Raw genomic sequence first — 13,937 nt, 5'->3', positions numbered from 1 at the left:
CAGCCAGATCTGTGGGTGTGGACTGCGCCTCAACTGTAGATCAGAGCCAGGACAGGGTGGGGAATATTGGAAACACACTTAATTTTTCTTGGCTATAATTTTAAAGGCTATATTTTAGTTTTTATTGATTTATTAGCTTCAGTTCCTAAATATAATGTCGAAAGGTATGGACATTTTGTGTGTGTGTATGCTTTAGTGGAAGGTAGTAGTGGGTGGGAGTGTAGTTTTTAGTGACAAGTAAGAACAGAAGGATCATCTTTCTTTATTTCCCATTGCTTTTCCCTAACTCATGTTTTAATAAGTAGCTTCCTGTAACTAAAACGTGAAGTGGAAAATTTGCTTAATTTATTTAACAATTGGAATCTGGACAATTAAAAATACCAAGACAAGTAAATAGCACAGAGAACTTACTTTCTTCATGATTTCAAAAGTAAATATGAAATAACTACACATTTCCCTCTTCTAGTGGATTCTCGATTCCTCTTTTTCTCTGAGGGTTAACACGTGTTCAGATGATCAGATGTCGTTCTTTGGTTTGACCCAAAGATTCTAGATGTTTGCTCCTCAAAATATCTCCTTACCTTTAATGACAGGGAACTCAAAGCAGCTATCATTTTCTCTTTATGCCGTGGATTGCTTTGATGCTGTTAGATCTGTAGTGAGGCTTGACTGAAGATGTCATGGGAGCAAATAAATACTGGTTCTGATTATTTAGTATTGAAGGAGTTGTAGAGAACTTTGATAAGCACATGGAAGAAATTAATTAGCCATAATTCTATATCTTGTAGACAGATCATTGCATTTTTTCCAGTCTTTTTTTTCTGTGTGCTATAAAATTATAAGTTCAGTGTAATTGAGTAATAGGTTTAGAGGAGTATTAGGGCCTTCAGAGATAATCTCAGATCATGGTTAAAATTTTAGTAAATTGTTATTATCTGGTTGTAGGGATCCGCTGACCTAGGTAGTTAGGCAGATGTGTTACTACCGAAACATGTAGTATTATCTCCCTTTCTGGGAGAAGGAAATGGCAACCCACTCCAGTATTCTTGCCTGGAGAATCCCAGGGACAGAGGAGCCTGGTAGGCTGCCATCTATGGGGTTGCACAGAGTTGGACACGACTGAAGCGACTCAGCAGTAGTAGCAGCAGTCACTACCGAGAAGCCTCCCCCGGAGCGATGAGGGCCGCAGCTCCGTGGCTGGGTCGCTGCTGGGGTAAGGACGCCGCGAGCATGGGCGTCCCTGGGCTCCCCTCTCTGTGCCTGAGCCAGACACGCTCAGGGATACGCGCTTATGTATCAGCTGCGGCCAAAGTACAGAGCTCCTCGATTAAAAACGGGTCCCAGCCCCTGCCGTACCACAATCAAGTTAATCTAAAAACCAGATAATCTCCCAGTAATGGAGCGTTCGTACAGAATGGACAGTTCATTATCCTTTCTATATGAAAGGTTTTTTCATTATGATCTCAGTATAATGAGCCATCTTGAAAGTGGGAGAGTGGTTCAGTCTGGAATAGCTGTCCTAATCAGTGTGCCCTTTAGATTTTGCTCAGAACACATGAGAGAGACAGGAACTAGCAAGATTGGCAGTGGATTTGTTTGTGGGATAAACAGCCCAAATAATCCAATATTTAACAAATCCATAAGTGGATGGACATACTCAGTTATACAAAGGAACTTTGAAGCTTTCTTTTGGGAAATTTGCTTTATGTGATTCTCTATATATGTACATTTTCAGCTTACAGGATTCATTCACAACATGTATATTAAGTCGAGTAGAAGTGTCTTTTTTGAAAAATTAGAATTTCCGTGAATATATTGGATCTTTGGGAGAAGCTTGACCACTTGTTTCTTTATAGAAATATGCAGCTGCAATACTGATCTATTCTTGTAACTTAATTTATAAATAAAAATTATTACTTGTTAACTAGTATTTTTCTTTTCAGTTTCTCTTCAGCAGCGGGTGGCAGAATTGGAAAAAATTAATGCAGAATTTTTACGAGCAAAGCAACAGCTTGAGCAAGAATTTAATCAAAAGAGAGCAAAATTTAAAGAGTTATATTTGGCTAAAGAGGGTAAGTTTATAAGTTTCCCCCAACCCCCGTACTAAAACTGTCTTAAAATGTCAAGTTTCTTGGTAGTATATACAATGTTAATTTTAATCACTGAATAAATCTTGATTTTATTTCTAGTTGCATTGTATAATAGAAACCTATTTAGAGGTTAGGGTTAAGAATGAAATTGTAAAACAAGTTGAATAATGGATTATTTAGATATTTCTTTGTCTTTTGACCTTAATGATATTTAATATGGTAGGCTAGATAGTCCTAGGACACAGGACTTTCAGTCCTCTTAGCACTTGGGAGATAGCCCCAGGTAAATCAGGACAGTTGACATTCTAATAATAGCCTTAGCTGTGTTATATTAAAACTGACATTTCATGTAATTTATTCAACAAATGTTAATTATCCATTAATATGTTTAATACCTACTATCAGGTAGGCATTGTGCCTTGGTCCTGGGTATACAGAAGGGGCAAGATTTGTGTGGCTTTTTTATTCATAGAAGTTTGATTCTACTGAAGAAAAAAGATTAATAGTGCACTTAGTTGCTCAGTCGTATCTGACTCTTTGCGACCCCATGGACTGTAGCCTGCCAGGCTCCTCTGTTTGTGGGATTCTCCAGGCAAGAATATTGGAGTGGGTTGCCATGCCCTCTTCCAGTGGATCTTCCCGACCCAGGGACTGAACCCAGGTCTCTGGCATCGCAGGCAGATTCCTTACCATCTGAGCCACCAGAGAAGCCCAAGAATACTGGAGTGGGTAGCTTCTCCCTTCTCCAGGGGATCTTCCTGACCCACAGTGCTCTGAGATGACATCTTGCAATGGCTTTGATTCCATGTCCCTGCCAGACTCTGCTGAGTCCCCCCAAAAAGCAAAGTGTATAAGGCAAATGGACAAAGTGTATAAGGCAAATGTGTGAGAGCATATCATGAGGGAAACCTACTCTGAAGGATGACGGGAAGGGTTTACATTTTGGATATTGACATAGGAAGGTATAGATATGGTTTCTAGAGCCCTCTAGACCAGTGAGTGATTCTCAGAATGTGATTGTGAAAGAGCAGCATCTAATTAATAATCTCCTGGGGAACTTGTTAGAAATGAAAAATTGTGGAAGCTACCCCGGACTTACTGAATCTGACACTCTGGAATTAGAGTCTATAGCAATTGATGTTTTAAGGAGCTCTACAGGTAATTCAGATGCACATCAAATTTTGGGAATAGATGCTCTAGTATAGACCAGCAACTTTCAGACTCTAAAGTGGATAAAAATCACCCAGAAAACTTGCTGGAACATAGTATGTTGGGCTGGAGCCTGAGAATTTGTGTTTCTAATAAGCTTGTAGATGATTGCATTACTGTCAGTCCAAGGGCCACAGTTTCAGAACCATTACTCTAGACTGGTGATCCTTCAACATTTAAGTTTATCTACTCTGTAAAATGTTTACATACACCCCTCATTCCTTAAAAAAATTTTAAATTTAAAAAGATTTGAAGTATGTCAATTCTACTGTATTGTTAATGATGACAATTTAAATAAAAAATTCATGCTTTAGACATATCCAGTATAGTCAGTCATAGTGATTTATGATAATATTCATAATTGATCCATTGAATAAAAAAAATGTGAATAAATTCTTTTTTTTTTTTTTAAATAAATTCTTTAGCAGGAATTTTACATTTTCCACCCCTTCTGTTATTTTTAACATCTTCCTTGGAATTTTATTCTAAAAAGTGATTTTTAGAACACAAATTTGAGTGTGCATCAGAATTTTACCTCTAGGGTTTATGAAAAGGAAGATTGCTGGGCCCCACCCCCAGGGTTTCTGATTCACTAGATCTGTGGGATCCTAGACTTTGGATTTCTAGAAAGTTAACAAGGTAATGTTGATGTTGTTGGTTCAGGGACGACACTTTGAGAACCACTGGCCTACAGTAATATTTTGTGCTTGAAAGCCATTGGAAAAATTGGTCTGACTGTTCTGCAATAAAAATATGCACATAAATTTCTTTTGTATTGCATTATCGCAGTAGTATACAAGTGATTACATCATAAATATTGTATACACTTAAAAAATAGTATGATAAGGTGTAAAAATTACTGGAAATGCAGGTCTTAAGAGATATATTGGTTCTCCCACCCAATTAAGTCATTAACCTCTAGTGAATATTATTAATGTCTAGAAAAAGAATGTTTCAGTTTTTTTCTTTTCTTTCTTTCTTTCTTTTTTTTTTTTTAAAACTAGATATAAGTCGGGAATTTCCTAGTGGCTTAGTGGTTAGGATTCTGGGCTTTAACTGCTGTGGCCCGTGTGCAATTCCTGGACAGGGAACTGAGATTCCATAAGCTGAGCAGTATGGCCTTAAAACAAAACAAAAATAGATGTAAGTTAAGCCCCTGATCTCATAAAGAAGTAGATGGAAATAGAAGTTTTTCTTTTTTTAAATAGTGATTGTTATTTTATTCTCTTAACTCTTTCTGAATTATGTGTTCAATCACCCAGTGCCCTAGCTTAAATTTTATTTTATAGACTGACAACTCAAATAGGTCTTCTTTCAGTTTTGTTGAGGTAGACTTTGCAGTCCATGTGTGCGTGCGTGCTAAGTTGCTTCAGTCATATCTGACTCTGTGACCCCATGGACTATAGACCACCAGGCTCCTCTGTCTATGGGATTCTCCAGGCATGAATACTGGAGTGGGTTGCCATGCCCTCCTTGCGAGGATCTTCCCATCCCAGGCATGAATACTGGAGTGGGTTGCCATGCCCTCCTCGCGAGGATCTTCCCATCCCAAGGACTGAAGCCATGTCTCTTATGTCTCCTGCATTGGCAGGTGGGTTCTTTACCACTAGTATCATCCGTGTGACCTGCCAAAAGATTTGTTACCCAGTTACAAGTCATTCACTTTGTTACTGACAGTGGAGTTTTTACACAATAAGGCAGTGAAAGTGAGGAAAGTGAAGTCACTCAGTCGTATCCGACTCTTTGCGACCCCATGGATTGTAGCGCTACGAGGCTCCTCTGTCCATGGGATTTTCCAGGCAAGAATACTGGAGTGGGTTGCCATTTCCTTCTCCAGGAGATCTTCCCGACCCAGGGATTGAACCCGGGTCTCCGCATTGTAGGCAGACGCTTTACCATCTGAGCCACCAGGGAAGTCCAATAAAGCAGTGAACCACAGTAAAACTCAGGATAGGTGAAAGCCTTTCATTTGCTATGTAGGTAGAAGGGTATTAAGAAAAGGGAGGTGCAAGAAGAATCTACACATAAACACCTCTCTGTTTTAGGAAAGATTTTTATGGAAGTTGAGGATCTAGAATTTGATTCCTTTAAAACACCATGTGGCTCTGAATCCCTTGGAAGATCTTTGCGTACCCGCTCAGGTACATGTAACTCACTTTGAAAACCACCGTCCTGGAGTGGTGTTATTCAGACTAGGTTGTAGCTCTTTGATGGATAGTAGAATTGAATGGGTTGTGACCAGCAGTTTTTTGAAAATAAATACAATGGAAAATATCAGAGCACATTATTTACCTGGTAAGGTTAAGTTACTATAATTGAACAAAATTTTCTGTTCCAGTTACATATACACATGTATGTATAGAGTTGTGTGATAAAATATATTTTTTGGTATGAATCATGGTAAAAACAGTTTGAAAGTCATTATTCTATAGGATGGAAAGTTGCTAGGGCTCACAGAATTCAGCCCTTGCCTTGGAAAGGTTTACTCACTGCAGTGTGGAATTGGATGGTTTTCTCATGGGTTGCAGGAGGGCTGGCTGTTCCCTGTTAATTTTCCTTCATAGGCCGACAAGGACATGGGAAAGCTAGTGTTCCTATCTAGACATGGTGGTAGTCTGCAAGACACTGTGGAGGTTGGGATGAATGAGATGGTTTTTATCTTCAAGAAAGTATAGTTTTCCTTATCTTTTCTGAAGTTATAAAATTGCCTTTTCTATAAAATTCTGAAAAAATGAAAATGACTAAGAAACTCATTTCTGAAATACATTATCAATTGCAGTTTTATATCTAAGCAGCTTTGAATGTGGGTTTGTTCAAAAACATACCTGGTATATTAAAATTGCTTTGAATAAATCTAGACCCAGTAAATAATCTGTATGTGTACTTCTGTATCTTTACTATCTGAAGTTCTCAGTGAACTTAAGCTGGCCATAGAAAATAGGTGAGTTAAATTTTTATGAATTTCAAAAGGAATATTGTGATTCTTTTTGAGAGTTTTTAGTGTCATTTCTAAAGAAATTGCACAATGTGTAAAAGGTAGAGGTTGATTTAGTTTATGGATGTCTTTGCCTATACAAATTCAAAGATGTCCTCTAAAGCAGCAGCTCATCTTGTTGCATGAAGTATAAATCTAGTCTTCTATGATTTTGACCGGGGGTAACAGTGTAAGTCATGGTTTTGTTGTGTTCAGTAGTCTTTGTATGTTTTATCTTTCAGCAGATCAGGTCACAATAACCCCGGAAGTCCAAATATTGGTATTTTTCCCAATTAGAATAGCTTTTGCTTTGGTGTTGTAATAGCTGTGCTTTCATTTATTTGGAGAGTGGCTGAAATAGAAGTGCAAATAGTAATGAGAAGTACTAACAGGGGGTATTACTTCTTGGCTCCCCTTACTGCCTTTTCCTGCCTTAACACTCATTCTTTTCCCAGCTGACATCAACTGGGAATGTTATAAATACTGAAAATTCTGTTACTTTTCTGCTGAGATTGAAAAAGGGATTTAACTTTCAAAAAGCGGTTTTTGATTTAGGTTTCCCCTTTAACCAGTTTCAGTACAAAGCTTGGCACTGCAACAGTGTTTGTGTTTTGGAAATCCTCAGTTTTGAGCAATGAGTAAGAGCCTGTTACACAAGGAATCAAACAAATGGCCATAGAGTTCTCAATTTGAAGGAGAATAGTAGAAATAGAGCTCATGTTAATCACCAGAAGACAGTGAAATTTTCTAGTGGTGTTCAGAACGATTTTGTACATGGTCATTACTTATATAAAGCTCTGATGCCAGCTAACCAGAGCAATAATTAAAAGCTTGGTTTAGGAAGATACGTAAAAAGAATTGCAGGAGAAGAGAATGGAGGGAATAGTAAAGAATATTTTAGGAGATAATGACTGGAATTTTTCAAGCATTAAGAAACAGAAGTGTATCTTCAACATTAAGTATGGAGTACCAAGTAGGGTAAATAATAGTAAATTTATACTTTAAAGATATAACAATTTTGAGCAATGAAATTTTAAAAAGCTAGCAAGGATGTACCCAGGAAACCAAAAAATACAGTCTTTTATATTCATCAGGGAGGCCTGGTGTGCTGCGATTCATGGGGTCGCAAAGAGTCGGACACGACTGAGCAACTGAAATGATCAGTTCAGTTGCTTAGTTGTGTCCAACTCTACGACCTCGTGGACTGACGCACGCCAGGCCTCCCTGTTCATCACCAGTTCCCGGGTTTACTCAAACTATGTCCATTGAGTCGGTGATGCCGTGCAACTATCTCATCCTCTGTCGTCCCCTTCTCCTCCCCCCTTCAATCTTTCCCAGCATCAGGGTCTTTTCAAATGAATCAGTTCTTTGCATCAGATAGCCAAAGTATTGGAGTTTCAGCTTTAGCATCAGTCCTTCCAATGGATATTCAGGACTGATTTCCTTTAGGATGGACTGGTTGGGTCTCCTTGTAGTCCACAGGGCTCTTAAGAGTCTTCTCCAACACCACAGTTCAAAAGCATCCATTCTTCGGCACTCAGCTTTCTTTATAGTCCAACTCTCACATCCATACATGAATACTGGAAAAACCATAGCTTTGACTAGATGGACTTTTGCTGGCAAAGTAATGTCTCTGCTTTTTAATATGTTATCTAGGATTGTCATAGTTTTTCTTCCAAGGAGCAAGCGTCTTTTAATTTCATGGCTGCAGTCACCATCTGCAGTGATTTTGGAGCCCAAAAAATAAAGTCTGTCCCTGTTTCCACTGTTTCCCCATCTATTTGCCATGATGGGACTAGATGTCATGATCTTCGTTTTCTGAATGTTGAGTTTTAAGCCAACTTTTTCACTCTCCTCTTTCACTTTCATCAAGAGGCTCTTTAGTTCTTCACTTTCTGCCATAAGTGTGGATCATAAGGAGCACTTAAAATATTATGTATATCTCAAAGGAATACTTTACATATTTTAAATGTCAAGCTACTTATCATATTTTCTTACCTAATGCAGTTAGAAAGATTTTAAACAATGTAAATTTTTAAAAAAACTTTGGAAACTAAGAATGCATTCCTATTGTTCATGAGTTAAAGAGGAAATCATAATGAAGACTGTAAACTACTTAGAATACAATGAAGATATTTGTGGGATGCAGCTAAAACAGTATTTTGCAAGTAAGCTTATAACTTTAAAAACATTTATTAAAATTAGTTCATTAAAAAATGTGAGGGTGTAAGAAAGTGAAACTAAGTGATCTAAATGTTCAACTTCAAAAGCTAGAAAAAGAGTGAACTCAAAGAAAATACAAGAAATAGAACAATAGAAATGGAAAGTGAAGTTGAGTTAAGCTCAATAAAATCAAAAGCACATGTTTTGGATGTACTTTGAAAAGATGAGTGTTCATAGTAGCACTATATTTTTAAAAATTAAAGTTAAGTATAGTTGATTTATAGTGTTGTGTTTTTGGTATACAACAAAGTGATTCAGTTATACATGTATATTCTTTTTCATGATCTTTTCCATTTTGGTTTATTACAGGATATTGAATATAGTTCCCAGTGTTATACAGTAGGACCTTGTTGTTTATTTTATGTATAGTGGTTTGCATCTGCTAATCCGAAACTCCTAATTTATCCCTTCCCCACCACCTGTCCCCTTTAGTAACTATACATTTGTTTTCTATGTACTGAGTCTGTTGTGTAAATAAGTTCATTTGTTTCATATTTTAGATTCCACATATAAGGGCCAATCCATCAGGAAGACAAAATAGTTATATACACATCTAACTACAGAATCCCACAATACAGGAAACAAGCTGACAGAAATGAAAGGAGAAAAATACAGTTTTACAGTAAGATTATATTTTTTTAGTACTCCACTTTCATTAATGAGTAGAATAATGAGATCAACAAGGAAATAGAGGATTAAGTATAAAAGGATTGATAATACAGTGTTTGCTCTCTGATCACAATGGAATGAAATTTGGGAAACTCACAAATATGTGGAAATTTGGTGATATACTCCTGAGTTATCAATAGCTGAAAGAAGAAATCATGAAGAAAATTAGAAAATACTTCGAGATAAATGGAATTGTAGACATGCCATGCCAATCCTTATGAGATGCAGCTGCATCAGTCCTTAGACATATATAACTATAAATGCTTGTATTAGAGATTAAATATTTCAAATCAGTAATCTACTCTTTCACTTTATAACACTGGAAGAAGTGTTAATGAAGCCTAAAGCAAGTAGAAAGAAAGAATTAATAAGGATTAGAGTAAAAATCAGTGAAATACAGAATAGAAAATTGGTGAAACTATTACTGCTTTCTGTGGAAAGAGCAACAAGTTGATAAATGTTTAGCTAGATTGGCCAGTAAATGAATATTGACCTTACAGAAATTAAAAAAAGTATAAGGGAATACTATGAATGAGGAAGTGGGTGAATTCCTAGAAAGATACAAGCACCAAAACTGACTGAAGAAGTGGAAAATCTAAATTGGACACGTAGAAAATAAAGAGGTTGAGTTTGTAATTAAAAAACTGCCCCCCGCCCCACCAAAATTAAAAGAAAAGCTGAGGCTCAGATGGCTTAAGTAGTGAAGTTTACCGTATGTTCAAAGAATTAACACTAATTCTTCTCTAACTCTCCTAAAAGTAGACAGAAAGGGAACTTGCCCTCCTGATTCATTGCTTCCAATTCAGGGGGCTTGGGCTTGATCCCTTATGAGGGAACTAGATCATGCATGCCACAACCAAAAGGTACTGCTTGCTGCAGCTAAGACCCTGTGCAGCCTATATATATATATATATACATATATATATATATATATATATATATATATATATTCAGTTCAGTCACTCAGTCGTGTCTGACTCTTTGCCATCTCATGGACTGCAGCACGCCAGGCTTCCCTGTCTATCACCAACTCCCGGAACTTGCTCAAACTCATGTCCATTGAGTCAGTGATGCCATACAACCATCTGATCCTCTGTTGTCCCCTTCTCCTCCTGCTTTCTATCTTTCCCAGCATCAGGGTCTTTTCCAATGAGTCAGTTCTTCGCATCAGGTGGCCAAAGTATTGGAGCTTCAGCTTCAGTCCTTCCAATGAGTATTCCGGGTTGATTTCCTTCAGGATTGACGGGTTTGATCTCCTTGCAGTCTAAAGGACTCTCAAGAGTTTTCCTCAACACCACAATTCAAAAGCATCAATTCTTTGGCATTCAATTTTCTTTATAGTCCAACTCTCACATCCATACATGACTACTGGAAAAACCGTAGCTTTAACTATACAAACCTTTGTCAGCAAAGTAATGTTTCTGCTTTTTAATATGCTGTCTAGGTTTGTCATATCTTTCCTTTCAAGGAGCAAGCGTCTTTTAATTTCATGGCTGCAGCCATCATCTGCAGTGATTTTGGAGCCCCCCAAAAATAAATTCTGTCATTGTTTCCCCCTGTATTTACCATGAAGTGATATTATGGTAGAAGAGGGGCTTCCCAGGTGGCACTAGAGGTAAAGAACTCGCCTGTCAATGCAGGAGAGATAGGAGACATAAGACATACGGGTTTGATCCCTGGGTTGGGAAGATCCCCTGGAGAAGGAAATGGCAACCCTCTCCAGTTTTCTTGCTGGAAAATCCCGTGGACAGAAGAGCTTTGTGGGCTACAGTTTCATGTGGTTGCAGAGTCGGACACGACTGAAGCAACTGAGCATGCACAGTAGACAGAAGCACTTGCATACTCATTTTATGAGGCTAGTATTATCCCGATATCAAAACAGTATGGACATCACAAGCAGAAAGCACAACCAAGAAATTACAGACCAGTATCCCAATATAGCTGCATAAATCCTCAGCAAAATACTGGCAAGCCAAATTCAGCAGCACATAAAAAGAATTACACAGGGCAGCAGTGGAGAAACAGGCATAGAGAACAGACTTATGGACACGGGGAGAGGGGAGGAGAGGGTGAGATGTATGGAGAGAGTGACATGGAAACTTACATTACCATATGTAAAACAGATAGCCAATGGGAATTTGCTATATGTCTCAGGAAGTTCAAAACAGAGGCTCTATCCCAACCTAGAGGGGTGGGATGGGGCAGGAGATGGAAGGGGGGTTCAGGAGAACGGGGATACATGTACACTTACGGCTGATTCATGTTGAGGTTTGACAGAAAACATAAAGATTCTGTAAAGCAATTATCCTTCAATTAAAAAATAAGTAAATTTTTAAAAATTGCATGCATGACTAAACAGGATTTATCCTAACAACATAAAGTTGGTTCAGCACCTGAGAATCAGTTAATGTACCACATTATTAGGATAAAAAACAAAATAGAATCTTCTCTAAAGCATTTGACATGGTTCAACACCCTTTTATGATAAAAACTAGACTAGTAGTAGAAGGAATCTTCCACCTGATAAAGGGCATCACAAAAACCCCGTAGATAGTTATCTTTGTTGTTGTTTAGTCACTAAGTCATGTCCAACTCTTTTGTGATCCCATGGACAATAGCCTGCTAGGCCCCTCTGTCCGTGGGATTTCCCAGGCAAGAATGCTGGAGTGGGTTGCCATTTCCTTCTACAGGGGATCTTCCCAACCCAGGGATCGAACCCAGGTCTCCTGCATTGCAGGTGATTTCTTTACCATCTGAGCCACGGGAATGTTAAATGGTCTAGTAACTGTAAAATAGCCTTTCATTTTCTCAAATGGTTAGACTTAAGAGTTACCATTTGACCCAACAATTCCACTCCTAGATTTATACGAGAAGGGAAAACATGTCCATACATAAACTTCTATGTGATTTTCCGTAGCAGCATTATTCATAGTAGTCAAAAAGTGAGAAATAACCCAAATATCCACCAACTAATATGTGAATTAACAAATGGTTTTTGTTGTCCTCCATAAAAAAAAATGAAGTACTTATATTACAACATAGATGAACTTTAAAAGAATGATGCTAAGTGACAGAAGCTAGTCACAAGTATGAATGGTTCCATTTATATGAAATGTTCAGAATAGGTGATAGATAGGGATAGAAAGAAAGTGAAGAGAAACTAAAGAGCTTCTTGATGAAAGTGAAAGAGGAGAGTGAAAACGCTTTCTTAAAACTCAGCATTCAAAAAACAAAGGTCATGGCATCCGGTCCCATCAATTCATGGCAAATAGGTGGGGAAGCAGTGGAAACAGTGACAAACTTTATTTTCTTGGGCTCCAAAATCACTCCAAAATCACATGGTGACTGCAGCCATGAAATTAAAAGATGCTTGCTCCTTGGAAGAAAAACTATGACCAACCTAGACAACATGTTAAAAAGCAGAGACATGACATTACCAACAAAGGTCCGTCTAGTCAAAGCTATGGTTTTTCCGGTAGTCATGTATGGACGTGAGAGTTGGACTATAAAGAAAGCTGAGTGCCGAAGAATGGATGCTTTTGAACTGTGGTGTTGGAGAAGACTGTTGAGAGTCCCTTGGACTGCAAGGAGATCCAACCAGTCCATCCTAAAGGAAATCAGTCCTTGAATATTCATTGGAAGGACTGATGCTGAAGGTGAAACTCCAATACTTTGGCCACCTGATGCGAAGAACTGACTCATTCATAAAAACCCTGATGCTGAGAAAGATTGAAGGCAGGAGGAGAAGGGGACGACAGAGGATGAGATGGTTGGATGGCATCACTGGCTCAATGGGCATGAGTTTGAGCAAGCTCCGGGAGTTGGTGATGGACAGGGAAGCCTGGCGTGCTGCAGTCCATGGGGTCACAAAGAGTTGGACATGACTGAGGACTGAACTGAACTGAGGGATAGAAAGTAGATTAGTGGTTGCCTAGAGTTAGAGGGTTGGGGAAGTGATAAAGAGTACTGGATTTCTTTATGGGGTGATTAAAATGTTCCAAAGTTGATTGTGGTTATGGTTGCAGAAATCTATGCATATATTAAAACAATGAGCAATCACTGCAAACCTATTAAAATGGCTCAGATATAAAACACTGACAACACCCAAAGCTACTGAGGTAGAGCCACAGGAACTTTCATTCGTCGCTGATGGGAATGCAGAATGGTACAGCCACTTTGGAAGGCAGTTTGGCAGTTTCTTACAAAACTGAACATACTCTAGGCATATGATTCAGCTGTTTTGCTCCTTGGTATTTACCTGAATGAACTGAAAATGTACGTCCATGCAAAACCTGCACAGAGATGTTTATAGCAACTTTCTTCATAATTGCCCAAAGGTAGAAGCCACCAAGATGTCCTTCAGTAGATGAGCTGATACACTGTGATACAGTGGAATATTATTCAGTGTGAAAAGGAAATGAGCACTCACGTTATGAAAATTCATAGAGGAATTGAATGTTTACTAGCAAGTGGAAGAAGCCAACCTGAAATGACAATGTCTGTGAGTTTCTGGAAAAGGCAAAACTATGGAGACAGTAAAAAAAAAAAGCTAAGTGGTTGCCAGAGGTTAGGAGGATAGGAGAAATGACTAAGCAATACAGAGAGGATTTTTAGGGCAGTGAAACTTTTCTGTATGATAAAGAGTGGTGGCTACATGTCATCATACAGTATCCTAATGTAAACTGTGGACTTCAGCTGGTAAGGATGTGCCATTGTAAGTTCAGAGATTGTGATTAATGTACTGCTGTGGTGGGGGATGTTAACAGTACAGG

The 13,937-nt window shown here is 38.3% G+C and overlaps 1 protein-coding gene across 2 annotated transcripts in view; it reads left to right on the top strand.

Moving 5' to 3' along the window:
• Positions 1-13,937, top strand: part of RABEP1 (rabaptin, RAB GTPase binding effector protein 1) — a 90,943-nt gene that overhangs the window by 26,339 nt on the left and 50,667 nt on the right. For both annotated transcript variants that reach the window (XM_043903511.1, XM_043903510.1), the window contains exon 2: positions 1,944-2,072. In XM_043903511.1, coding sequence (XP_043759446.1) covers positions 1,944-2,072 — 129 coding nt within the window. The remainder of the gene's footprint in view (positions 1-1,943; positions 2,073-13,937) is intronic.

The sequence above is a fragment of the Cervus elaphus genome, chromosome 5, assembly GCF_910594005.1.
Source record: "Cervus elaphus chromosome 5, mCerEla1.1, whole genome shotgun sequence".
In the NCBI taxonomy this organism is placed as follows: Eukaryota; Metazoa; Chordata; class Mammalia; order Artiodactyla; family Cervidae; genus Cervus; species Cervus elaphus.
Note: the sequence above shows the minus strand (reverse complement) of the source record. Positions and strands in the feature narration are given on the sequence as shown.